The 26,828-nt window shown below is 36.2% G+C and overlaps 1 protein-coding gene across 1 annotated transcript in view; it reads left to right on the top strand.

Moving 5' to 3' along the window:
- Positions 1–26,178, top strand: part of TOPAZ1 (testis and ovary specific TOPAZ 1) — a 42,839-nt gene extending 16,661 nt beyond the window's left edge. The window contains exons 6-20 of the mRNA XM_055806474.1: positions 1,325–1,443; positions 3,699–3,784; positions 4,505–4,642; positions 8,928–8,991; positions 10,175–10,326; positions 10,538–10,630; positions 10,916–11,031; positions 12,523–12,589; positions 13,573–13,747; positions 15,300–15,400; positions 17,603–17,768; positions 18,636–18,800; positions 19,878–20,081; positions 21,148–21,331; positions 22,646–26,178. Coding sequence (XP_055662449.1) covers positions 1,325–1,443; positions 3,699–3,784; positions 4,505–4,642; positions 8,928–8,991; positions 10,175–10,326; positions 10,538–10,630; positions 10,916–11,031; positions 12,523–12,589; positions 13,573–13,747; positions 15,300–15,400; positions 17,603–17,768; positions 18,636–18,800; positions 19,878–20,081; positions 21,148–21,331; positions 22,646–22,859 — 2,044 coding nt within the window. The 3' untranslated portion in view covers positions 22,860–26,178. The remainder of the gene's footprint in view (positions 1–1,324; positions 1,444–3,698; positions 3,785–4,504; positions 4,643–8,927; positions 8,992–10,174; positions 10,327–10,537; positions 10,631–10,915; positions 11,032–12,522; positions 12,590–13,572; positions 13,748–15,299; positions 15,401–17,602; positions 17,769–18,635; positions 18,801–19,877; positions 20,082–21,147; positions 21,332–22,645) is intronic.
- Positions 26,179–26,828: the final 650 nt, after the last annotated feature.

Here is a 26,828-nt window from a genome sequence, read left to right as displayed (position 1 = left end):
TCTGCCGTTAGAGCAGAGGCATTTATTCCTTCATTTGGAGGCAAACTGTTTTCTCTAGTTTTAGTCAAAATGTTACTATTGCAAAGGTTCATGTAGAAGAAAGCGTAGGTACTGTTCTTATTTGGCAAACTCTGCTTCTAGTGATGCTGTTACTCAAAAGAAATTTCTTGTAGAGCTATATAGTTCACAGTTCCTGGCACAACTGTGTGTAGTTTCATGTCTAGATTAAAAAGAGAGCTGAGATTGTTATTCTGAAGGTAAACTGCTGTGTAAATCCTGTTGTGTCAGATCTGAGGTTGGCATCACAAGGAAACATAAAAAAACCTTTGCATGGTAACTTGAACATTCTGAGTAACTAGATCTGCAGATTCTTTTCCTCTAGAGACCAATACAATACATTGACTAGAATAAAAACAAAGATTGATATTGAAGAATTTAGGTTTATTAGGTAAAATTTATTCCTCTCTTCTGTAAAATTTTTATTTCAAACTGGATTAAAAACAGCCTGCAATTTAGGAAAGATTTGAATTATCCTGGCTATGAGAAGTATTAAATAGCTAGAATTTGCCCCTCACAGGGGATAGCAAGTCTGTTTCTGTCTGCAAACCTCAAACAGGCTGAAATGTCCTTTATACTGAACCTAGATTCTTAATTGAAGGGGGAGGGGAGGAAGATCTCATGAAAGGGGATTATTTTTTGCTGTGGCTTTATTTACAAATAAAGAGATAACATTAAGTATTTTGCTAGCAATATTTGTAGCTGATTTTGGAAAATGTCACATTTTAGTAGTTTAATTATCCAGAATGTACATATTTGGGAATAGTTAAAGGCAGAAGGGTCTTTAACTGGAGTTTTCTTTGAAATCACCTAAATCATCTGCTGAGTAGAGTCAGTTATTAGGAAAGAAAACAGTTGGCTCTTCAAATGTAAGTTGAAAAGCTTTGTGGATTACTCCTTTGGCAGATACTACATAACATACTAGTGAAAAGTAGATGCTTCTTCAGAGGTGACAGAAATCATCTCAATCTTCCTGTCAGCATAGTGGGGAAAAAATGTGGAAGTGTTTTTCATATAGTTATACTTTAGGACAGAATAATCTCAGTTAAGAACATAATCAGATTGGACCAGGCAGTGAGAGTAATGAAAGTAAAGTTGGTGGGACTGTTAGCTATTTAAATTTACAAGAAGTTTTGAAGTGTTGTGTAAATTGTTGAAGAAATTCTCACCTTTTATACACATAATCCCCCTTTTCAGGCTTCACTATATGGGAGAAGCACCTTTTTAATTTGATTAAACAAATTTATTGTTTTTTAATACTCAACAGTGGCTGTAAATACAAAGATCTTGTGAGCTGTGAATTACTACCAGGATCATCATTGCATGCCCCGAAAGTAAATGTCCTCAGTGAAGCTACAGTGATGAAACCCCAGACAACCCTGGATGGTATCATGTGCTGTATTGGTGAACCCTACAGAATTTATTTTTACATGTGTTTTCCTATAAAATCTTAAGGAATTTATTCAATTCCTGAAGGCATTGTCTGGATTTTGGTTTAGTTTGCATACATAGAAGCAGAAATGCAAGCTCTCATATGATAGGTTAGTGAGGTTTTGGGGGTTATGTTGGGGTTTTTAGCAGAACCCTATTTGGTAGGATCAAGTAGCAATCATTCTGTCTTGATGTTTATGGTTCTCAGATACTTTAATGGTACAGCTGTGCCTGCGTTCTTAGTCTTCTGACACGTTATGTTTGAACCATGTTGTTGGCAAGTAACATGGTTTTCTCTGTTTGTGGTCAGAGAATGTAAGTGCAGATTGTCTTGATTGTTTGTTACTTGTTACCTACCCACCCTGCTGAAGGTCAGAATTTTGTTGTTTATGCCAATTCAAATGTTTGTGAGGCATTTGCTAGACAGGATCAAGGAAATATCTAGATTTAATAAGCAGCACTTCATTTTGACCTGGTAAATTTCACACCTGGGACAGATACCTCTTAAGTGTGTCTGCTGCCAGAGAAATTGTAATATAATAGAACTGTAGTTGGTTTCCTTCTCTTTCTCTCTGCACATAACAACTCTGGCATTTAGCTTTACATAAATGCATTGTTTTATTTGGCATTGCAGATAGAGAAAACCAGGAATTGATTACTTATGGATAGATGCTTCATTCTGTTTCTTTGCAACAGCTGTTTTGGGAATTATGTTTTTAGAATTATTGGTTAGTATGGATGTTTATAAACGTAGATTTCCAGAATTGAGATCAGAGGTTCTTGCTTAGTTTCATATTATACTCCCAGTCTGAGCTTGCCAGAACAATTTTATCATCATGTAGTTTACCAATATTTTCAGGAAGTGCAAGAAACATAGATGCTATAAAACACAACTGTAAAATACGTCTCTAGACTACACTTGTTTGAAATTGCTCATGTCTTTGGCCTTAGAAGTGTTGTATACACCTTCTGAAGAGTTCTCCTAAATCTTCCTCCCTAAAATCATTTGAAACTGTTGCCAAAGCGAGAGTTCCTGGGCTAGGAGAGGGCAAGCCAGCCTTTTTTTTCCCCCAGAACTGTGCCAGTAGGATGGGCTATTTCACTTTAGTGCCTGCTCCCCTGCAAATTTCATATACAATCGGCAGGGAGAGTACAAACTTTTGAAAGGACCTGGTCAGAAACTCTGTGCTGTGGCGACGGCAAGAATCTGGAGGAAAGAATTCTGAGCTCAATTTCCCAGTGGCATTTTTCTGCAGCTAATGGTTGACTGTTTCCTCAAGTCTTTTCCTATCACTAAATGTATCCAGTCCTGAATCTACCAAATTGCCCACCATCACTGCACAAAATTATGCAGCTGTGATTGTACGTAACACTTAGATATTTAATTGTTTTGTGTTATATTTCTCCTTCCTATCTTGTGATAGTCATATCTGTTAGAAAGACATGCACGTTAAGAACCATGTAGGTAGGGCAGGTCTCTAGTAGAACACAGATCGTTACTGGATGCTCTTCTGCACTCTGACTAGTTTGTCAGAAAGAGCTAAGCACCCTGCCTTTTGAATACACAGTTCTTTAAAGGGGCCAGAGGGAACCCTAGAAAGCAAAGCATTTAAAAGCGCTCCTTTCTCTTTAGATATGGAGTTGAATATTCAAACTTTTATGTTCCATTAACACTATTCATTTTTCAGAGAAATAAATCTGGTATCAGTAATAATTAAAAGTTCTAAAACAAAGTTTCATGGTTAAGAGACCAGTAACTTACATTGGGCTTAAGCTTGATATTGCACTGCTTAAAAGAGAGCAGGAAATGTTTTATTTCAGTTCTGGAAAAATAGCTATTTATAGCTAGTGATGTGGGAATGCAAAGATTACTAATATAGATGCGGTGGGGTCCTTTTGAAATTAAAACTTCAGGATATTTTAATTCCATTTCTTATCTCTGTAAGTTAGATTAAAAACCTTTGATAAAGTAGTGAAGTTTTTAAAATAAACGTTCTTACTCTTGAAGTTTCTGTGGAGTCTCAGTTTTAAGATAATTAAGAAAACTAACTTAAATTACTGGCTTTAGATTGTATTAATCAAATTTTCATCCATAATTTCTGTGACTTGAAGGAACTGTAAATATAAAGGAAAACAAGATAAATGAGAGTGGTTTCAGTATGATTTGTTTTATTACATGATACATTTATTGCCCTCGTCCCAATTTTTAGATTACAGATTTTCAGGAAGAAGTCCTATACTGCCATTGCAAAAGTATGGAGATTCTGAGCCATGGAAGATGGAAAAAAATGCAGTTGTGAGTAGTTAAATCCTTAATGGTTTCTGATCCTTTGCCACTAATTTTTTTTATGGACATTCAGACAGTTCTCCATATATCTAGTCAGAAATTACGAATCTGTGTATGTTTATGTTGCTACTGCTCTAAAGATGTTATCACTGAGTAAAGACAATTTCTGAGAACAAAATCAATGAGGGGACAGCTGTTCACTGGAGATTTGTTGATTTCTATTTCCAGCTTAAGCAGTATCAAATAATGCTTTTGGCTTTATTGTTTTTGTAGAACTGAAAAGCAGACAAGGTTTCATGTGTTTAAGACAGACTGCATTATCCATTATGCTGGGCACTGAAAAAGGGTAAAGGAAATTGATGCCCCAGAATTCTCAGACTGTTACACAGAGCCATGCAAGAGTTAGTCACCTTTCTTCCTCCCCTCTACTCATTGTCTGTCTCATTTAGCAGTTCTTGCATTCTCTCTGTGGTCTTCAACACAGATTTTTGTCACATTGGACGCTAACATGACATGACAAGGGATTGATCTGGGTCTGCTTTGAAATGCTGCACATATAGTATAGAAATGAGGGTTGTTTCAAAGGTTGAATTATAGATCACGTATTCTTTGCTTTTGTTTATAATTTGTAGGTATTTTGAAATTCTGAAAAAAAAAATGAGTATGTTTGCTTTCAAAAATATTACCTGTTAGTTTTTTTCTGCTTGTTCCAATTTTATTTTATTTTAGGCTTCTCATTCAGTCCAGCAGATCCTCGAGATGATTGAATTGCCCCGTAAATATTGCAGATTTTATTTCATGACTTTGCGTGGGTGTGAAAGAAGAAAATGTTGGTTTGGGCATGTTCCTCAACAAGGGGATGAAAAGGTAAAGAAATATAATGAAGAAAGGAACGGATTGTAAGTGTGAACGCTTTTTAAATGCAAAATGACATCTCCTCTGTTCATTTATATACAGAAAGGGAATAAAGTTCAGAGATTGATGGATCAAAAGCATGTTCAGCAATTCTTCCTCTCAAGTTTGTTTAAAAGAAAATGGTAGAATTTTGAACTAGTAGATTTTTTTAAGAGAACAGACATCAGCAAAAGAGCAAGAATTAGGCTGTATGAATGTAGAGTAGTAAAACAGGGAAGTTCTGAGACATTTCTATGCCAAGCATACAGAGACCTGTAAGCAAACCCAGACTTTGTATGTATTCTTAAAGTCAAAAGCCACCTATGGTATATTACTTTCTGCAAATCTTCTGCAACAGGGAAGTGTTTGTTTAAAGATGCTGTAATCTCCTTAAATGGAGCAACAATTCTCATAATACTTGCAGGCAAAAATACTTTTCCTGTGGTGGGCAAACTAGATGTGTTTTCAAATGATTTGGCAAAGAAATTATGAGTCTGTAAAACTTGCAGGAACTGTGCAGGGCAAGCTAATTGTGCTGTCATGTAATAACATTTTGGAACTGGCTGTATGAATCCAAGACTTACATGGTTCTGTAAGTCACTCAGAAGCAAACAAAAACATTAAAACAACTAAACAAAGTCAAATGCCTAAACTTGTCACCATCAGGTCTTACACAATTGATTTCTTGTCTGTCATCTTATTGGTATGAGTACAATTTTAATCATCGATGTCAGTAAGTAAGAAATTACAGAATCAAAACATAAAAAATTGTTGGTGAACCTGTTAGACATAAATACTAAAAAAAAAGTATCTAAGGGAGCTTATCCATCTCTTTGATATCTTAAATACACTGTGTCAGAATTTTTAAAATACATCAGTGTAATTTGGTTTTATTTTTCTTAATGTTTTCTCTTTTCCTTTTTATGTCTCAAAAAGACCTGTTGCTTTTTTCTAATGCTTTGTAACCCCTTTGAAAATTTATATGACAGCTTAAAAATACTAAGATAATGCAAGAGTAATTTTGCATGGGATGTTTTCCCTTTTCCTCAATTGTTGAATATCTTTGGCAGGCTGTAGTGCATATCAGTAATTTTGAGCCAGTTTGTATGAATTACTGTGATTTGTAGTGCTTCATTATATACAAACACATTAAAGAATTAAATTATTTGTCTAAAACTATTAAATTCCATCAGATTTTAGTTGTGCTGCAGCACTCCAGCACACTTACTGTTCTGCCCACCAAACCTAGCCTGATTTTCTTGGTAGTCTGGAAGTTTACTTAGGGATTTGTTTGTTTGTGTATTTATTTAATTTTTTAGAAATGTCCATGTAAAAATTAAAATAGGCCAAGCACCTCACGGTGGCACCAAAGTACATAAATGGAAGACAGGTAAAGCCGCAACAAAGTCATCTATTCAAATACAGGGGAGCTAAATTTTTTCAGGAACTGTTACACAGACTGGTAGTCTGCTTGCTTAGTACTATGCTTTCAGTGATGATCTTTAACAGAGTTCTTGGAGAGAAGTGCCTTTCCCTGGAATGGATATTCCTTCCTTCTCATTAAGTAACTGGCTGATGATTTAACACTTCACAGTTGTGGCTGGTCACACAACACAGCAGTGATTTAATTCATAAAAACATCTTCTGTTTTGAAAAGAATACTCTTGAGCTCAGCCAGTTCAAGTTACCAGGTTGGGGTGTTTTTTTTAAGTTCCCTATAATTGCAACAGTGAAATCTCTTTTGCGTTGTGAAAAGTAAACAAAACTATTAAAACGGTGTTTTAAATACTCCCCAAAGTATTTAAGGGGGGTTGAATATGCAGGGATGTAGGGGAGGGATCTTAACAATGTGTATGTATATGAGGGTTGGAGGGGATAAAGAAGGTGAAGCCGCACTCTTCTCAGTGGTTCGAGAGGAAGAGACAGCGGCCATAAATTGAAATTACAGGAAATTGTTTGGCTTGAATGATGCTTCAGACTGTAGCTTAGATAATAATTGCACAGTTAGATTTTATTTTAGTTTTTTGCACCTTACTCATTAACTTTTTTGGACTTCTTTCCACTAAAGAAATGTTCACTTGTAGTGACTTCTTACTCTCTTTTTCCTTGATCCTGTGAACCTCTAACTGGAAACAAACAGGATATAGAATAGGAAGATTTCTTTCTTCATTAGTGTCATCTTGCAACTTCAGGGCCTTGGGCTGTGTTTTTTTTTAACCTGGCTTCCTAAAGAAATGAGACTGAAGGCTGTACTGTCCTTTTGTTACTGTCTCTAACTGCCTTTAAATAATTTTTGAACCTCTTGGTCAGTTTCAGCCACATTTAATGTGGAGTGTGTGTCTCAAAAATGCCACAGGTTTTATAAACAAAAACTCTTGTGAAAAGGTTCCTGGTTTTGATCTCGCTGAGTGAGGTATGGGATTTCCCTCCTTACTAAACATCAGAGTGCACACTGAGTGGGAGATGCTGAAGGATTTCCTAAATTCTGGTGCTTGTTTTTCTAATTTAAGCACCTCTGTATTACTGTAGCAGAACTGTGTTTTACTGGACAGTTGGTTGCTTGTATAAGATACATTGCCCTTTATTACAGTTTTTTATTAAATTATCATGTTAAATGAGTTGTGGAATCAACTGATAAGTGACAGAATGGTGTGATCTACACTATCTTTTGAAAATGGGAATTGTTACTGTTAGGTACCTTCATTTGAAATCTATTATGGTTAACTCAAAATTTAGAGATTCTCACATTTTTACATGGTTTGTAGGTTCAGTTACACCTTTTAAAATTGAAACAACTAAATCAACTGAAGCTTCCCAGAAGCTATAAATGAGTAACACATTTAGTTTCTTTTATGAATGTAAAGTAACATGTCCCATGATCAAATACTACTATGACTGGATTTTCCAAGCAATTTCACTAATACTTGGAACAGTCAGAGCTCCAGATGCAGTCTTGGCTTTTTTTGGGAGTCAGTCCAAAGAAGAAGGAAAACAGATTCCAAAAGAAAGCAAACTAATTTACATACTGTAAGCATGTGCTAAAGTTTGTTTTGGAAATGCCCTCAGCCACCTGGGGTTGTAGATTTGGATTACATGAGTGCCATTCATATATATTAATGATCAAAAATTCTAATGATTTTCTGAAGTATATCTTAGACTATAGTTCAAAAGCATTATGACACTGTTTCAGAATAAAACCAATAAGCTTTATTTATACTCAACATACAGATACTGGTTTTATGTTCTTTGACTTGATGATCTGAACAGGTTAATGGTTTTTAAAAAACAATGATGTCTTGGCCACAAGCCAGTGTCTTCTGCTTTGATGATATTTCATTTGCTGTGTAACAAACTTCATTAGCGTGTCCTGTTTCATTTTGAAGTTGCATGTAAAAATTAACCTGACTCCATTCTATCATAACATGACTACTATTTTAGGGTGGTCTCCATCTCTTGATTTTTCATTATTTCACAAAATAGTATTAAATATGACCCAGTTACATTGCTGTGAGAAAGACTGTAAATGTTCCAGAAGTGACAGAGGGTATCTGAAAGGGTGGGTGTTTTTTCCTGACTTAGAATTCTAAGATTGAATCTCAGCAGTCTTTATTTCTTCATAAGTATCACAAAGCTGACAGCTTAAGATTTTAAGACAAGAATGATCCAATACCAAATAACATATTAAAATATCTAGGTGTGGATTTTTTTTTTTGATCAAGTAGGTCTGGGGTGAAGTGGTTCACTAAATCAAGTTAGTTCTGAGGTTTTTATTCTGTGTCCTTACAAGTGATTCTCTATTACCAAAGGATGAGTGTTACCAACTTGATTTCTAGATGATTTTTGACTACTTGGTACATTCACATAACTTTTGTTTATCATGTTTTCACTTTCAGCTTTTTGCTTCCCTTTCTCTGTTTACAGTCTGCTACATTTATACAAATTCCAAAGTAACTGTATTTTCAGATTTTTTTTTGTTTGTTTGCTGTGAGTGTATACACACATACATGCAGCTGTGGTTACAGCAGATCCTTTCCCACACATTTTGTCTACACTATTTTTCTATTTGATTTGCTGTCCTTTTGACAGCACCTTTGCCTATGGACCCAGTTCCCTTCTTATGCGATTTGTCAGTACGTATGGGTTAAAGAGAAGCAATGTAAAGCTTGTTTCCTTACAGAACTCATGTTTGTGGGTAGTTCTTGTTTGGCATAAACAGAGGTAACATTTTACTATGGTGGGTTTTTTTATCTTTTTCTAGATTTGCATGGCAATACTTAGGACATACATTAGTATCAAAGAATCAAGCCTTCTAAAACGTGCAGGTATGATACAGTAGAAGCTTTTGATGTATCTTTGGTACTTAGATTAATTAAAGCAAATAGTCTGTCATTTGCTTTATGAGAGAAATGAGTGCCACTTCAACAGTAAATAAGAAGTTCTGATTTTGAAGGAATACATCCAATCGACGTGTTTTCATATTCCAATTTCCCATTGAGGCTAGGTATTTAGATATGCAGTTACCCCAGGAGGCTGTTATAAATGGTACTTCCACGGAAGATGAACTTAGCCTGAATGGAACTAGCCTTGAGAGTAGAAATGAACTGTAGAAGAGTAGAAATGGAGAGTAGAAAAGTAACTGGGGCAGGAGAGAGGTTTAACAAAACCAAAATTTTGTTAAGGCACTCTTAAACACTCTGGCCAAGCATTACAAATCCAAAAACTTTAGATTTAAGCTCTTGAAATGAAGTGCTGTTACAGTACCCAAACAGCTGTAGTTTAGTCCTTTCACATTACCATATATGCAAACAGTTATGATTTATGCATTTTAGGGGCTGTATTTGATTCAGATCCATCTGAGCTTTTGAGTTCAGTCAGAAAGGGCTAAATTTTACCCCGGACAGTCATTTCTTTTGTACCTGTTCTGAACAGTCCTTAAGTTTTTGAAAGCTTATTAGAGTGTAACACAATGTGAATGAGGGATCCTGCTGCACCCTGTGTAGTAACGTCCTCATGCTGAAATACTGAGCATTCTGATGCAGATAACACTAGTTACCAGCACAGTACATGTCTCTCAAGGTCAGTCTGGAACAGGTTGTAACGTGTTTCCGCTACAGGAAAAGGTATCCACCACAGTAACACTGCATTTCACTTCCTAGAGCTTCATGTCTGGAAAGGCCTTAACTATCTTCATGCACTTACTGAATCTAACCCGGATTCGTGCATTTTTCTTGTGCTGCACCAAATCAGCTAAGCTTTCTTGAAACCCACAGGGCTTATGATGTTTAGCTGAATGACATGAGATTTCAGAATAGCCAGTCTGCATCTACTAAGATTAACGCTGTATTTAAACTGGATCTTTTCACCTGTTTTTTTCCATATTACTTGTCCCATAATATCCTGGATAGTTAAGGGTTGTTATACTGCATTTAAAATTTAAGGAAATAACTTGTTTAAGTAGTTAGCATCAGTTACCTGGAAGTGAAATTAATTTAATTGCTTTTTCAGTCCAAATATTTGTGAATTACTTCAAAGAAGTTACTCCTGGTGTGGATTTTGCTGTTCAAGTGTTGAATGATCTTCTCTTTGCTTTGCTCAAGAACTGTTTGTTGCAGGAAGTATTTCAGATATTGAATGTAACTGTACAAATCAATACACTGGTAGGTGACCTTGTAATATTTTTTAAATCTTTGATCCATAGTTTCTTAGTTTTTTGAGTATTATACCATTCGTAGTAGTAAATTTGGTTTTGCTCCGGTACCCAAAGCTTGTGGGGGGGAAAGACAATTCAAGAGTTCCCATTATAAAAACTATAAACTTTATAATTGAGTGGCGTTGCAAAACTGATTGTGCTTTTTTTGTCTGAATTAGCCAGCTGTAGAGGTTCTTCTGAAAGCTTTTGATCATGTGGCAGCTTTGAATATAAGAGATGCTGTGCCTACATTAATTAGCACCTTTCATAAGGTATGAGTTTGATTGTACTACTGCTACTCGTTGAAATTTCTGAAATACCTTGCATGGTTTAAAACTCAAATGTATCACTTTAATATTATTTCAGTACTGTTTTTTAGAAGTTATATTGTGACTAGCTGAATTTGTGGTACAGGTTTCCATTTATCCCTTAGTTTATGACTGAGATGCACTGTGATGTGTTTTTCCCACTGTTGTTTGCCACTTGCCTCTGGGAATAGGCAAGTGATCACAATTTTTTTGTATGCTTACTTTTCTTCCCCCTGTTTGATATTGCAGCTCATTGGTGCTGGTATGATCCTTGAGTTTCACCATTTTGATTATATTATTAAGTGCCTTCACCAACTGCGAGTTTCCAGTCAGGAAATAGATACTGTTTTGAACATAAAATCCAGGTACGTATTTAAGGAGCTATTTTATGCTTACCTGTCCAGTTCCTTCCTCAGGTTCTATTTTTATAAATTCATGTAAAAAACTTTAAAAAGCAATTAGAAAATGCAAATGTAGTTATTTGGATGAAAATAGTGTCATGCCATGCCTAATTGTATTTTTTAAGAGCTGTCAATCTACTGTGCTTCAAAGATCAAGGATTATTAAGTCAAAATGTAGGTTCTGACCACAGTTATGATTTTTTTTTTCCCGTATTGATCATCATTGTACCATCTGTTCCCAGCTGCGCTACAAGTTTATGTAACTGTAGTCAAATTAGAAACATCATGGTTTACTATATCATTTAGGCCTGCATAAGCAAACAGTACTTCTGCACTAAACAACTGTTCTAGCCAATAAGAGGATTAGTTATAAGCTGAAGTAGTTTTCTGCTTTCATTTACTGTGCAACTGCATAAACACTTGTGCCAACACAACCAGGGAGGAAGGTCATTTTTTTAAGTACTGCTGGATTATACTGGGCAAAATGGGAACTCACAGCCCAGGTCTGTTCCAAAACTGCTGATGTCTCCCCATCACTTGCACAAGATTGTGATCCCCATTTTTTTAATCTGCATCATACATGTACACGTAAATTGAGAAACTAAATTTGCAATTCATAAGGCAGCCTTTGATTCTTAGAGGAAACCAAATTTGCAGCATCTACTGTGTGAAAACAAGCCATCAGTGTTTCAACTGAAAGCACTGTAGAAATTATTTCCTGCTTTTTATACTTTTCCCATAGAGTACCTTTCAGCCACGGATCTCAGTGTTTTACCAGTGCAACTTACCACACATGTTGTAATTTTTATGACTTTTCAGATCAGGAATCTCATTCACAAAGTAATGACCCCTTCCAGGTTGCCTCAGTATGTATGTTTTCAGTACAAACTGAGAAACAGTCTGTATCTATGAAGACTGAGCAGCTGTGCTGCTTCAACTACATGTATTAGCTCATTCATGTGTAGGTTATGTGTCTCTACATGATAGCATCATACTGGATAGATGTATCCATTGTTTCAGTGGCAGCATCAGAATAAAATATTATGCTCCTAGGTAGGTATTTGAAGCTGAATAGCACTTTCTTTCATGTAATTAACTTTTTTTATTTACTTCTATGTCAGAAATATATACAATACAGTTTTGCATTTACTTAATGGATTGCAAGTCTTATTCATACCTTTCCAGTTACTTTTCTACTAAAACAAGGGAATATTTTCTGTGAAAATAGCTCTGCTTAGTTATTTGCTTAATACATGCACTGGCTTCCCTTGACATGACTGTAAATGCCTGTTTTCAGTGTCCAGGTTGCATAGTGTGTACTAAATAGGATTAAAAATCACATCAACTTTTAGTTCAGATATGATAATTTGTTGATTGCCTTCTGCTAGTGCATAGCTTAGTTCAGTAGGATGGGTTAAAAGGTTAAAATGAAGTAATATTTTTTTCTTCTGAAAGATTTCAGGAAAGACATTTTGAAAAGAACTGGCTTTTTGACTTCAACTTGGTCGTGGCTGAAATTCAGGTACATTGTGCACGTTCTTCAAGCCTGCTGGAATACATAAACCATGAGTTCTTTTAAACCTACAAGAAACAGCAAATTTTACATAATGTAAAATTAGTGGGCTTTATTATTAAGTATATTGAGATTATGATAAAATATTTTAATGCAAAGCTGTGTTTGGGAAGGATTAATGTCCAGGGGAAAACTGTCTGGCTTTTCTGTGATGTCTATTTTAATTTACATACCTGCAGTTTTTATCTTGGTTTTGCATCTAATTCAAAGGTTTTATAACTTTCAGCAGTTTTTTTCTCATGCCTTACATTTGTTGTGCTTGTAATTGGTAGTGGTACATCATTCCTCACCAAAAAATTATTTAATATATTATCTAGCAGATAGGATTCCTATCTGGTATAAAAAAGCACAATTGTAAAAGGCTGTAATTGGCAACACTAAGCAGGTATTTTAAAGAATAAGAAAATAACATTAAATATTCTTAATAATCAGACACTTTAATCTTTCATATTCAAGGGCAGATTACTTATGCAACATTATTGTATAGTTTACATATTATCACATTTACTGTACAGAATCTGAGACCACAATTTAAGAAGGGAAGAACCTGGACTGGTTTTTTTCCTCCTTTAACACCTAAGTCACCAAGTGATCTGGCAAGCCAAAGACTAATGCATATAAAAAGTAAAATACTGAATGAATGCCAGTTCTTGAATAGGATGAATAATTTATGAGTTTCCCCAGATGGGGTCATGACATAAAGGGAAAACGGATTTTAATTTCTTGGGGGGGAAAAAAGTGATTAGCAGTCCATGCAAGTTAGACAATGTGTAACTGTGCCGTATTGAACATGGAGGTTCTGGCAGTAGCATTTCATCTGCATCTTTTTTCTGCTTTAAGGCTGTTGCAGGTGTATCTCAGATTTCAGTGTATTTTCTGTTTGGTGTTCCATACGTAGGTTCGCTTGTATTTACCCCTGGCTTTCTTTGCAGCATTGCAATGAAAAAAGTGACTGGAACAAGCTGGGAGCTTTATATGTTAATGCAAGAACTGGATGTGAACATTCAGATGATCTTCAGAAACTGTCTTTATGTATTGCTGAAATACTGACCAGAGATTCTGAGACAGACAGACCAGGAGTTCCTTTTTGTGATTTTGCTGATGCAGGTAAAATTACAGAAGCAAGAACTGCTTGTTGTTCATCCCTATTCTTTGTAGAGTTTTTAAAAGAGGTCAAAACCTAAGTTCGTATACTGTTTTCTGAATATTGGTTAATTTTATATGTTACAATATTCAGGATTTCTTGAAGTGCAAATACAATCAGGTAAAATGCTCAGTAGAAGCCATTTTTTAGTAGAAGTAAAATCCAGTGCTTACACTTAAAAGTCAAAGTTCTGAAGGAAGAATACTTGAGCTTTGTGAAATCAAGAATCAAAACCAAAGTAGGTGATCATTTAATAAGAATGTCCTGTGCTCAGGACAAAGGCAAATATATTTAAGTATTGTCCTGTGAAATGTTACACTCTAAATAGCAGAATAGAGCTGTAGATCCAGCTCTATATATATTTGTATATTTCAAAACACATTGAACAGGGTTACATCATGTATATAATTTGTACTTTTTTTTTAAATAGTAATCAGGATTTCCAGAATTATTTCATTCTCTATAGAACCAAGAATTTCTGCAAGGCCTGGGTCCACAAAACACCGTCTAGATTTTTAATAGTTCTAGCAGCCTTTCTTACCCCTCTCCTCCCTATGCCACTTCATTTACATGTCTGTATCATTCTTCCTAATAAGTTTGCAGAAAACTGAGGCTCACTGAAGTGTCAGTGAAATATTAAAGTGTTCTATAATGGATGACTCATATCTTTTTTCAACCTGTAGTAAGTACTAACATAATTAAGATTTATTCCAGATACTTGACATGATCTTTCTGACCAGACTTTCATATTATAAAGCAGCTATCACAGCAGCCAGTTGTGTCACAGACAGAGATTTTGGTGGGGCTTGGAACTTTGTCTTCCCTAGAGCAGTGGTCTCCAAACTGATAGGCACCTCTAATAGTAAAAAAATTTTTGAGCACTCACCCCCAGTTTATTTATTTAGTTATTTATAAATTATATACATGTACTACTGCATTAATATATTAAGTACATTACAAAAATACACAAAAATAGAAATTTAAAAGAAGAGATAAAGATGGAATAAGCAGTACTTTAAAAAATACTTTATTTATCTATATTTATTTTTTAATGATACAAAAAATGTTTTATTCTCACACCTGAATGGATTGTTGTGCTCACACTCCACTTTGGAGACCACTACTCTAGAATACCAACAGTGCTTCCAAAGTGGTCATATAATATGGTTGGAAAAACTTGTAATTACTCAGTTCTGTAATTGCCAACATTTCTCCATGGTGCTAGAAAACACAAAGCTTCTTTACAAGTAATGATGTTACTAAATTATGCCATTACATGTCCAAGGATCTGTCCAGTGTCCAATGAATTAGACTGCTGTGAAATAGTGCCTGAATAAACTATAGTTATTTACCCTGCTTCTGGTATTACGACTTAGGAAGTTACTACTTCTAATGGCAAATACTTCAGAAAGTGTATTTAGTATTTTCACAATGACCATGTCTTTCAAGTGTGTAATTTCTTTAAAATTGCATTTACTTGTAAAATTAAAAAAAAATATGTTTTTTTCTTTCCAGTAATAAAAAAATCACAACATAATGAAGCAGACAGAGTTTTCATTGGAAGGACTGGGATAAGTGTAATGTATTCTTATCACAGGGCACTGCAGTGGATAAAGGTATACTGGACTATAGGAACCTGACTGAAAGAAAAAGAATGAGTCATTTCTTTTCTAGATGTTAAACTGTGTTTCTCTAATTGAATGGCTGGATGTGCCACCAGCCTCCCCACCATTTTAGTATTTCTTAACTGTCCAGCTGGATTGAAACATTTATTATGCCTTTCTGAGCAGTAGTCTTCTATGAAGCCCATAACTTTGTCTTGCAACCTATCGTTCAGATTCAGCTTTTGACTTTTCTGAGCTAAGGATAAATCTGGATTAGACAGGTCTTCCTGAGATTCTGGGGTGAGGTGCTGATGTCATTGTTTCCCAGAAATGTCACTTTCTTCCATATGGCAATATGGCTGTATTCTGAGACTTCCCAACACAAGAAATATTTAGAGAAGCTTGAGTGGGACCTTCCCTGCACTTATGCTTCTGAATCTGACCTTAAATGGAATTGATAAGGCTGGAAAGAAAGAAGAGACATAACAAGGCTGCTGCTGCAGTTGGTGAACTGCTCATTCCTCAGAATGTCACTAGAAGTGCTTTTCTTCCGGTGCATCTAAGTTCTGTGGATCTTGCAAAGACTCAGCTCTCATAAAGAAATACCCTTTACAGTCCTTTCTTTGCTGCCAAATATTAAAAAGGACTTTTGTATACAAGTATTACAGGGGTAAGAGACCAGACCTTTCACTGGATGTTTTATACTCTGTAGACCTCATGCAGTATTGGTCATAAGTTCACTGCAGCAAGATCCGTTTCACTGTTATCCTGGAAGGAAGCAGCATATACCAAGTTGGATCTCTCATACAATGCAACATGACCAGTGACAACATAAGAAATAATATAAACCACCATGATTTTGGAGTGTACTTTGGTCAGTGATCATCTGAGCTTACTGTGTGTCAATGGGCCTGATCCTTACAACTAATAATTGTGCTGTACTGGGATGTTCCTCATCCCATACAGAATGATGTTCAGCATGTATTTTTATGAACAAAAGCAAGCACTCTCCTTGTCCCCTTTTGTCTCTGAGGTTTTTTTTTTGGTGAATTGAGTTTCTACCCTTTCTAGTTTGCATTAGAGGATTAAAATATCTTATATACTGTGGTCTCTTAAGGGATGACCTTCAGGAATTCTGTTACATAAAACCTCTGTGCACTGCTCATCCAATTTCCAGGGTCAACCCAAGTTCCAGGAGGTATTTGATAGAGGTGCTTCATCTAAAGGCAGTACACCCGTTCTGATGAATCATTTCTCCTAAATCTCCCTTTTCTTCTACCTCTACAACCCTTGTTCTGTGGCCACAATGAATGCGCACACATGACCACAATTTTTGATAAGCCACCTCCTCATTGATACACCCACTAAGCAAGAGCTGAAAAATGTTTGGAGTTGCATTCGTGTTGCTTGACCAGCAAGGTGCAGCTAGACAGAGCAAGTGCTGCATCCTGCCTGTCCTTGCCTTACTGGGGACATTAATTTGATATCCCACCTTGACTTGGATCATCATCTTTTTTTAGATTGGTCAAATCTTAGTTATCCTTGAGACTGCTACCTTTCTTCCATCTTTGACTGAAAAGGCCATCCAAGGAGTTGTTAAGAGGAAACTTCTGGAGAAAACCAGTGTAAACATCAACCTGGAATATGATGATCAAGTTGTTGGTTGTTATACTGTTGGCCAGATAGAAGCAGCTTTTACTAGCTTAATTGTCTATCTGCGTACAACTATCAGTGTTCTTTTTGGCTTATGCTGGAGTAATTACTTCAGTTTAACGATTATGCCTCTGCTGCAAAATGAAAACTCTCAGTATGAATTTTTTAGAATTTTTTAGGTTGTGTAGTCCTGAATGTAATCAAAAGTGAAAATATTAATGTACTAAAGTAAGCAAATACAAATTAATTACAAAGTATATTAAAAATACTCTGTAAGAACATTATATAGTAGAAATAATGTTATGGGGAATAGTGTGCTCGGAGCTGTTCAACAGTGGGTTGGTGGGGTGGGTTTGCCTACACAGTCAAAAAAATCTACTATTCATTAGAAATTTTAAAATACCATTTCTTTTCCCCAGCTCAGTTTGGATAACTAAATTGATGCCTATAGATCTGTATCACTGAATTACATCTGCTGTATTTTGTGCAAATACGCTGTGTGTTCACCGATATCATTGCTTTCTTTGACCTTTCCACTTTCTCTTCTCCCTTTTATACTAGGGAAGGAAGGTTTTGGATAAGTTGCATGAGTTGCAGATACCTTTTACACTCTTGAAAGGACTTACAGGTGCAGAGGGGTTAGCATCAAGATGTCAAATTGTTAATAAAGCTGCAGAAATTTTTCTTAAAACTGGAAGTTTGGATGGAGCAACATGGGTTTTGAGAGGTAAGCTCATCTTATAAAAAAAATTAATTTTGACTTAAATTTGAACAGTCCCCTTCTATGACAGATTTCAGATGAAAGTTACAAGCTGGTCTGTGTTGTTAAATAAAGTTAATAACACTGGGTCAACAAAAACAAAGTGATCCATCTTACTGGTTAGTGTTCTTGATATTTATAAGAAATATTATGATCAATACCAATTTTTTTTGAGAAAAAATTTCACAATAGTCTGCTATGAACACCATTCTACTCAAAAGCCTACCATAATAAGGGAGGGGTGTAGCTGGGAAAGTGACCCTACCCCATGTAGATTTCCTTTGAGCCAGGTGACATTCAGTGTCAAAATTTTCAGGCTTGAGTCAGTGTAGTGTTTCTTTCTTCTCACAGTATAGCCATTTAGTAAAACAGCTTTAGAATTATACCATATTTCCGCAATTAAGGCACACGTAATTACTGGCTTTTTGGAATTCTGATATGCTAAAAAGAGAAGAAACTCAGAAGTATAAACAAGACTAGAAGGTGTTCTATAAAGTAATATGGAGGGTCTAAAATTTGCTATTCAGTTTTATATATGTACATAGATATATACATGTTCATATACACACATATATATGCCACTGACAGTCTGTTTTACTACCATGATACCATGATACTTAATAAAAGAGGTTAAATACAATATAAAGGTTCAGTGAATCCATCTGAGAAGTACTGGTGATAAGGAACGAATTATAAATAACTAGAACTGCATTTTTTGTGAAATTCTGAAATTTGTTTTCTGCTGTGGTTTACAGTGTATTCTTAATGGTCAAAAGTTTTGGCATCCAGTAGTTTCGGTTCACAGAAATAATACTGCACTGTTGTTTGCTGCAGAGTCAGAGTGGACCACAAATGCACCATTGTGGCCCTGTGATAAAATCGACATCCTCAGTCGACATAATCTGTTATGTACACTAGTGCAGAAGTATTTGAGGAAGAGTTTATACAGGCAAGCGTTTGAAGCTCTGCAGAACTTACCAGGTTTTCAAAATAATTTTGGTAAGTAAAGAAAAAGGTACTGCATTAAGAGCTAAAAATTTAACAGATTATTCTGTACTGTTCTTTTTGCTTGTTTTCTCGCTAAAATTTGTTGAAATAAGATCATTTTTTACAAGCCCATTATTTATTTCCAAAAAGTGTAGTGTCAGTTAAACCAGGTATTGTGCTCTGCACTCATGCCACACATGTGCATGCACACATGCACATACATGCACACACACAGTTTATACACCTGTCTTCTTTTTCCAGTTGGCTTAGTTACACAGGACAAGCGGAAAAACTCACTAAATCGTTAAGGATCATACACAGTCTATACAATAAGATAAAATAGGGATATCATTGGGGCAATTCATTCTATCTTAACTTCAGATAAATGCATTGGGTTTTTTATATAACTGAGCCAACTAACCTAGGCATCTTTTGCATACCATATTAAGAACTGAGTGCTCTTTTGGGCTCAATTTATCTGACAAATTTTGGATGTGTACTTCAAGACGAGATGCATAGTCACGTAGGCTCCACTGAGGACGCCTCAGCTGATTCCTGCGTGAAGGTCTCAGTCCTGTTGCCAGTGTGTGCTTTTAGGTATGTTAGGAGAGCTTAGTTGGAGACCACCTGCTTAAGAGAATCATTTCTTGTCATGTGAGTCATGAAGTGGATAGAAGGCTGCTCAGTCTTGCTGAGAAAGGGACAGTTGAGAGAAAGTGGACAGTTTGGATTAAGAGTAGAAGCAGAACTCGAAGCACTAAGGTGGTTTTTCTTGGTGGAAACTGTAAAGTCTGAGAGATGAGGTGAAGATTCTATTTATAGGCTTGGGCAAGCGATATATGTTTTTATCTAATCCTATTGGTTTGGGCAGCAAATTATTACTTGGTCCTTAACATTTCTCTTTTATGATGTGAATTAACTAACTGTATGAAAAGATTTACAATGAATAAAGCATTATCACAACTTAACCTTGTTCCATTTTGCTGACAGAAGCAAGAGTCCTGATTTAGGTACTGACTGAGAAGCGATTCTTCAGTTAGATTTGCATTTGACTTAATTCAGTAGTTAATATTCTTCATTTCATTTCAGATACTGTAGATGTTTCTCAGTATAGCTGCCTTTTTAATGAGCTGATAAATGCCTGTTTTGAGAGCAAGAACCTTGGGGTCTCGTCTTCTGCAGTAGATTTCATGCTTTCAAAAAACATAGCTATTGATTTATTTTTGCTTAGAGGATTAATCACAGCTTTGGGAAGAAGTTCTTTGTGGTCTAAAGCTAGGACCTATTACAAAAGTAAGTTGCATCTTGAAACAATATCCTTCCCTTATGTTCTTTGGATAACACATGCTTGTAACAGCTCAGTATGTTGAGAAGAAATGTGTAAGAGTATACTTTGTAAGAAGAAAACATTGCTTTCGGTGTCACTATTGGGAATTTATTTATAACCAAAATGTTTATTGTGAAATACGAATTGGTACATAGTACCAGGCATGAAATAAACATAATTCTGATAAAACTAATTTACATTCAGTTTCAGAATCTCAAAAATGTGAACCCTGAAATTATTAAAAAGCGCATCATCTTTGCTTTTTCATCGAGGCAAATTAAATTTCTTTGTACTTCTCTTTAGAGCTGTGGTGGTAAAATTACTAATATTTAAGATTTGAGAGGTCTGGCTAAGAAGTTTATCCCAACTAAGAGAAAATCCCTTCCAGCTAAAAGCTAACTGTCTGTGATTGTTTTCAGCTCAACACTTCTGAGCTAAGATAATACGGGGTGTGCCACTCTGATACGATCCACCAAAAGCTATCTGTCCATACAGTCCCATTATTTACTCTTCAATTCTGTCTTAGAATTGTGGTGGTTAGCAAGCTGCTTGAGGAGTCTGTCCCTCCCAGGGTGGATACTTGGCTTTGTTAACATTGAAATGATTGGTTTTCCCCTCCTTTACCACCCCCGCCCCCCTCTTTACCACCACTCCCCCCCTCTTTGCCCCTGCAGCCCCTTTGCCCTCTTCAAATGTCCTCTCACTGTCATCATGGTTAATAAAGCTTCTGTCTGATCTGTCCTAAATTGTACTTGTATTATTACGCACTTGGAGTCCCCAGATTTCTGACAGAGCTTTTTAATCATCACTGATAGTATTCATTGATGAAAAATAACATTTTAGAACAGTGAATATTATGAGTGAATACTATTTGCTGTGTTCTCAAATCAGGCCATTTCACAGGTGAAATAGTAAATTCCATTATGATTTTGGGGTGCTTTTTTTCAACATTCTTTGTCACATACCAAAGAAAACAGATCTGTGTTCGGTATTGGTAATCCTAATTCCTTACGTTTCTGCATTCACTCTCAGGTGCTTTATCATTGGGTTGCTATCCACCACTGCAGGGAAGTTTATGGAACAAACTTTTGATTATTCCGTCTTACTTGTCTGAGGTTGAGATGCTGTTGGCCATTGAAATATTTCTTGTTTCGAATGCTAGTGATATTCAAAGTCCAGTGGCTACTAGTCAGACTCTTCAGATAATACTGAAAAGGTTTGTTGTCAGATATGTACTGTTTTGATTGCATTTATCTGTGTGATCATGTAATTAATAAGAGATCTTGTTTTCCGTTGGCTGGGAAAAAGAATGCTTGGGTTTAAAACTAGTTTTTAATCCTTATTTCTAAAGTGGTTATAGAACAGTAGATGTTTGCAGGGTTATTATTTTATTATTTTTAAATATGTATGGCAGAAAAGTAATTGCTCCAGAGTGATACTGGCCTATGTTCCCTAACATCTATGTTCCCTACACACATCTACTGCACTGTGTGTACTGTATTTTCAAAACCAGGATAGCTTGATATCTTGGTATATAAATTCTTGTGTTCTGGTTTAAGCAGTGGGGTAGAAGAACACAGTCAAAATATTACTCCTTTCAAAAAGCAACTCAAACGTTTCTTAGCTTTTTTTTTTCTTTTTTTGAAACAGCATGAAGCCATTTTACTTGATTTGCTTTATAGGGGATGTCACTGTTTGTTCATTTTTTCCCCTTTCTGTGAGACTTAATACCTTCAGATAAAAATGTGTTGGGTTTTTTTTTTCGTTTTGTCCATAAGCCACCAACCACTGTCACTAGATTATGCCTGTAATTTATTTTTCAAGACTCTGTTTGCTCTGAGATTGACTGGTTCGGCATCAAAAAAGTAAAACTGCATAGAAAAGCTGTATTTGTTAAGAAGGATGAACAGTGGCATCTCAAGCTTGAGAACTTGGTCTTCCTTCCCCTCTACCCTTCCCAAGGAATGCATCTCTTAAATTTGTACTTTTGATAAATGAGAAGATTTTTATATCTTGTTTTTGTGTGTATGCTCTTGTACCTCTGCTTGTTTGCTTAAAAAATAAGTTCTGCTTTTGCAAAAACATAGGCATGTCACTTAGGCACATCCTTATTCCAAAAGTGATTACATGCCAAAGATGAGTAATCCTTTTGGATTCAAGCATGTACATGAATTCTTGCTATATCCAGTTCATAAAACTGTGTACATTCCTTTATTTAATTTCCCAGCCCAGAGTTAAATATTTCATCATTAAACTTGCTGTGAATATTGTAGACCTACTTGGCACGGGCATTAGATCCTATTACTTTTCATCACCTTAAAATATATTAAAAATACACTTTTTCTTAACTTTGATTCTACAGAGTAATCAGCTAAAATTTGTCTAGAAATTAACATAATCTGTTATAAGTGAAGTGAACACAAGGCATTATTTTAATGTTTTGCAGTCTTGTTGCCAGTATAAAGCATCAGGCAAGTGACACAAGGCCTGTATGGTGCCTAATTTTGTATTTGTGAAAATTCACTTACAGATCTGAAGATCAGACAGTTCAGAATAACAGTGACTATCAAAAGGCAGTGGAGAGACTAATCCTGGCTGCTCGTATATCTGATCCGAAGCTTTTTCTTAAGTATATGACAATGAATGTTAGTATGGAAGAAGTTTACAGCTTGGAGCTTACATCTGCTTTAAAGTGGCTTCAGGAGAATATGAAATGGGCTAGGAACGTCTGGCTGTTTCAGTAGTCATTAAATAGTCAAGACTTCTGGGGTTTAGTGGTTAAAGCAATTGTTGTTGAAAATAATATGATAATAAAGGCAGTTCCCATTGTGTTCAGACTTGCCTTCCTGATTTACAGCAAGGCTTCAAACTCAAGTTGTGTTTTTAAATACTTACATTGATGGTAGTAGCACAGAAAGCGTGATTTTTTTTCCCTAACAGTATAGATTGTCAGACTGATTTAGATGTTTTGTGACAGCATCATTAGAAAATGAAGAAGCTGCAGCCTCAGAACCTACATTCTCCCTTCTTATGGAGAATCTAGTACCAACTGTTGCTCTTTTCCTAGCAGTTGATGGTATGTAAGTGCACTGATTGCATATATCTGCTGTTCTTGTGAAACATTTTCCACATTGCTTCATAGTTTGTAGAAGTAATATGTTTCCTTTTGTCTTCCTCACAATATCTTGTGAGGATATTGTCCCATCTGTATGCCCCTCAGCTCTTAATTTCCTTACTCCAAAAACCCAATAGAAAGCACTGAGAATAAAAATAACTTCGGAACTGCTTGAGACATGCCTGACTTAAGGATATCTTCCTTCACAGAACTGAGAGAGTCTACACAAGTTGCTCACAGCTGAAGGTTTAGTTGTGTCTTGATGATAATTTGTATATGGCTTCACATTCATATATATGCATACTTCCACTGAAAAGGAAAACTCGCTTTCTCCCTTGATTGTGGGTTGCCCATTTTTTAGTTTCTGCTGACTGCATGATGAGATGGAGGCTTTAGCAAGCTGGTTCTAGCATTTTGGTTCTTTGGGAATTACTCTTTTTTTTTTTTTTTTTCCCATCTGCAAATCCTGAATCAGATTCAGAACATTAATTGCTTAAGGCACACTTCATCTACTGATCTGCATCCTGAGCAAGAAAAGCCAAACATTTCATATCAGAAAACTCCTGTGGCAAATCAGTGGGACCTCTCTCAAAGTTGATACGTGCCGGAGCTCCCCACTTCCATAGTGTTCGTTTAGATCTCCAGTACCAACTTACATAAACATGCCAATAATACAGCTCTTTTGATGCTGCTCTCCATCCCCTTTAGAGCTTTTTCTGCTGACAATTTCTGCTCTATTGAGCATAGAAAGAAGTTCATGGAGTTTTTTAAGGCTGTTCCATCATAAGTGAGATCAAGATGGTGGCATAAGGCCTCAATGTTTGAAAAATCTTCCCTTCCTTTGGGGCAGCATGAGTCTGTTCCCAGTCCCAGCAACATCATTGCAGGTGTCCCTTGCGCTTCTGAATCATGAAGGCCATTGTGATCTTAGCACTGGGTGGTTGTGGAGGGTTTTGGAGGGGTACTGGTGTTTTTTTGTTTGGGAGTGTTGCCACTCTAGTCTTGAGATTCATGCCGCTAATCTGCTCTCATTAATCTGATCATCAGTTGTTAGATTCCTGACCCTCTTTGATAGCACTGCTTATCCAGTCTGTCTGGGAGTTACTACTGGAAGAGATAGGATTGTGAATCTGATGACTGCCTAGATCAGTGCCTTCCTCCTGTGCCAGCTGTACAGAAGAATGCAAGGACAGAGGCTCTTATATTTTCACAGGGTATCATTCTTCTGTAGGGATCTCATCTGCTTTCCTTCTACGAAATGGTAGATTCAATGCTAACAATCAGATGGCATTTCTTTAAAAGCCCTTTACCTCAGAATTTCTCTTGAAGAACAGTTGGCATGAGTTCAAACAGACCTAGGGTTCCACCACTTGTCACCAAGATTGTTCTGCCATTTGTAAGGCTATCCACCTGATAAATCCAGTAGCGTTCTGCTGCTTTTGTTTCCTAGTAGCTGAAAGAGTAGATAAGAAGTGATCAGGTTTCAGATGAGGAATCTAAACTGATGTTCTTCCAGCCACTCCAGCATTAGTGGCAAGAGCAATTTGGGAAGGTTTCAACAGACTAAAACTGGCAGTGAGAAACTTAAGTCATTTTTGCTAATTACTTTTTGTAAGATCCTTTGTAGCTTAATCTCCCTTGGAATTAGACAGAGGCTATCTGAACCTCAGCTAAATCCCCTATTTCTGTAAGCAGTACCAGATGTGGCTAATACTATGTCTGAGAGATGCAGAAAGACAAAATTCTCTTAGTACTGTCTATGACTCCAAAGCTTGGGATGTTCTAGAGACAGCATTGTTTTTTCCATTATAAGCAACCTTGAATTGTCACTTAGATTATCCCCAGAAAAAAACCCAAATACTGCTTTTTTTTCAGAGGTTAATCATTGACCTTCTAGCTTAACTTGGAACTGTGTAAAATTTGTGCAATGTTTTGGCTCCATCTCCTGAGTATCATCTTCAGCTGATAGGACGCAATCTCAGCCATGTTTTGTATTAACAAGCAAAGCAAGCTCCCCACATTGTTGCTCAGAAGTTATGTTACAGCTGGTGTTCCTGACAATACAGGGTTTCTCCTATCACCATGATAAACCAGTAGGCAGTTTGAACAACTTAACAGTAAAGTCCTGTGTTTCACATTTTTGTGCTGTCTGGATCCACCTGAAATACCGTACAAATCTGGTCGTTTTGATGTGTAACAAAACACCAGAAAGGTTTCTTGAGCAACATACCCCATACCATTTTGGTGACAGAAATTCCATGTGCTAAACAGGACAACACTGCCATGTGGAATGGAAGCGAGCCTGGAAAGATGAAAAAATGTTCCAAAGAATAAAGTTAAATACAACAGAGGCAATGCAGTTCTGCAGAGCCAGCCACTCAACAGACAATATCCGTATTTTTGCTTTTCCCCAGGTATAAGCTACTGTTTCTTAGTAGCTGAAAGAACTTCTGTGTTAGAGATTAAGCAACTCCTTTGATACATTTAATTTTTCATATGGGAAATAAAATGTGTGTTTATCTGTTTGCAGAGAGAGAGAGAGAGGTGCAAAACCCCCTTCCTGTTCTGCACTCAGTAGCTAGGTCTAGACAATGCCATGCTCCTTTAGTATGTTGTTAGATGCATGAGAAGTTCCCTTGGTGAAAATCTTTCTTCACTTATCACCGATGACAAGGTATGCTCTTAGAAAGCTTGCTTGTGTTAGGTATGGACAGTTTCTTGTAACTAAAACAGAATAACGTTGTTTGGAAGACTTACCACAATTTTATTTCAAAGCATTGATAAATTTTGAGAGTTTCTTAACCCACATCAGGGACGGAGGTGAGAAGCTGGAAATAGAAGCTTGATAGTTCTGCAGTGTTTTATAAAGCAATTGGGGGGATCATTTTGGAGTGGTTGTTAAGATGTTAATAAATGTTTTTTATTCTTTATACGAAGTATCAAAATATCTGAGTCAGTATTGTCATTAAATTGTTTAATTCCATTCAGATCCCTGTAATTCATATTCTTGGGTATGGAGGAGGATAAGCAAATGGCAAAGTAGAGGTGAAGAGTTTAGCATGTTGTAACTACTACAAGAATCTATAGAGTATGAAATGCTGCATGAGGAGTTTAAGACTGTGTGAAATCAGTCAGTATACAGTTTTTCACCAGGCCGTAGCACATAAAGTAGCAAATGCTCATGAATAAATTTGGGCTAAAACTCCCAGCTGTGGATGTGGCCAGCTTCCAGTGTTCAGTACAGACTTGAGCGGAGGCTACAGCTAGGCTTGGGGGCTATGCTTGATTCGCTGAAGAACTCTCATGGATGTTAGCATTTCATATGAGGAGAAACTAAATGTCCTTGGTGTAGTAATTGAACTTATAATTACCAAGATCTTAATGCCATACTCCTCAGCTTATTAAAATACAGCCACATTAAGATCAATTACTAGTTTATGTTTCTGGCCTTCAACATTCTCGATATGCATCTTGCAGTGTTGCAGGTTTGTTTTGAGGTTGGTTTTTGAGTTTGTTTTGTTTTTGCAAATCCCAGGTCTACATTTTTCAGTCTTAACCCCTCCCGCATTTTCTAAAATGACTGGTACAATGAGTAGTA

The sequence above is a fragment of the Falco peregrinus genome, chromosome 5 (assembly GCF_023634155.1).
Source record: "Falco peregrinus isolate bFalPer1 chromosome 5, bFalPer1.pri, whole genome shotgun sequence".
In the NCBI taxonomy this organism is placed as follows: Eukaryota; Metazoa; Chordata; class Aves; order Falconiformes; family Falconidae; genus Falco; species Falco peregrinus.
Note: the sequence above shows the minus strand (reverse complement) of the source record. Positions and strands in the feature narration are given on the sequence as shown.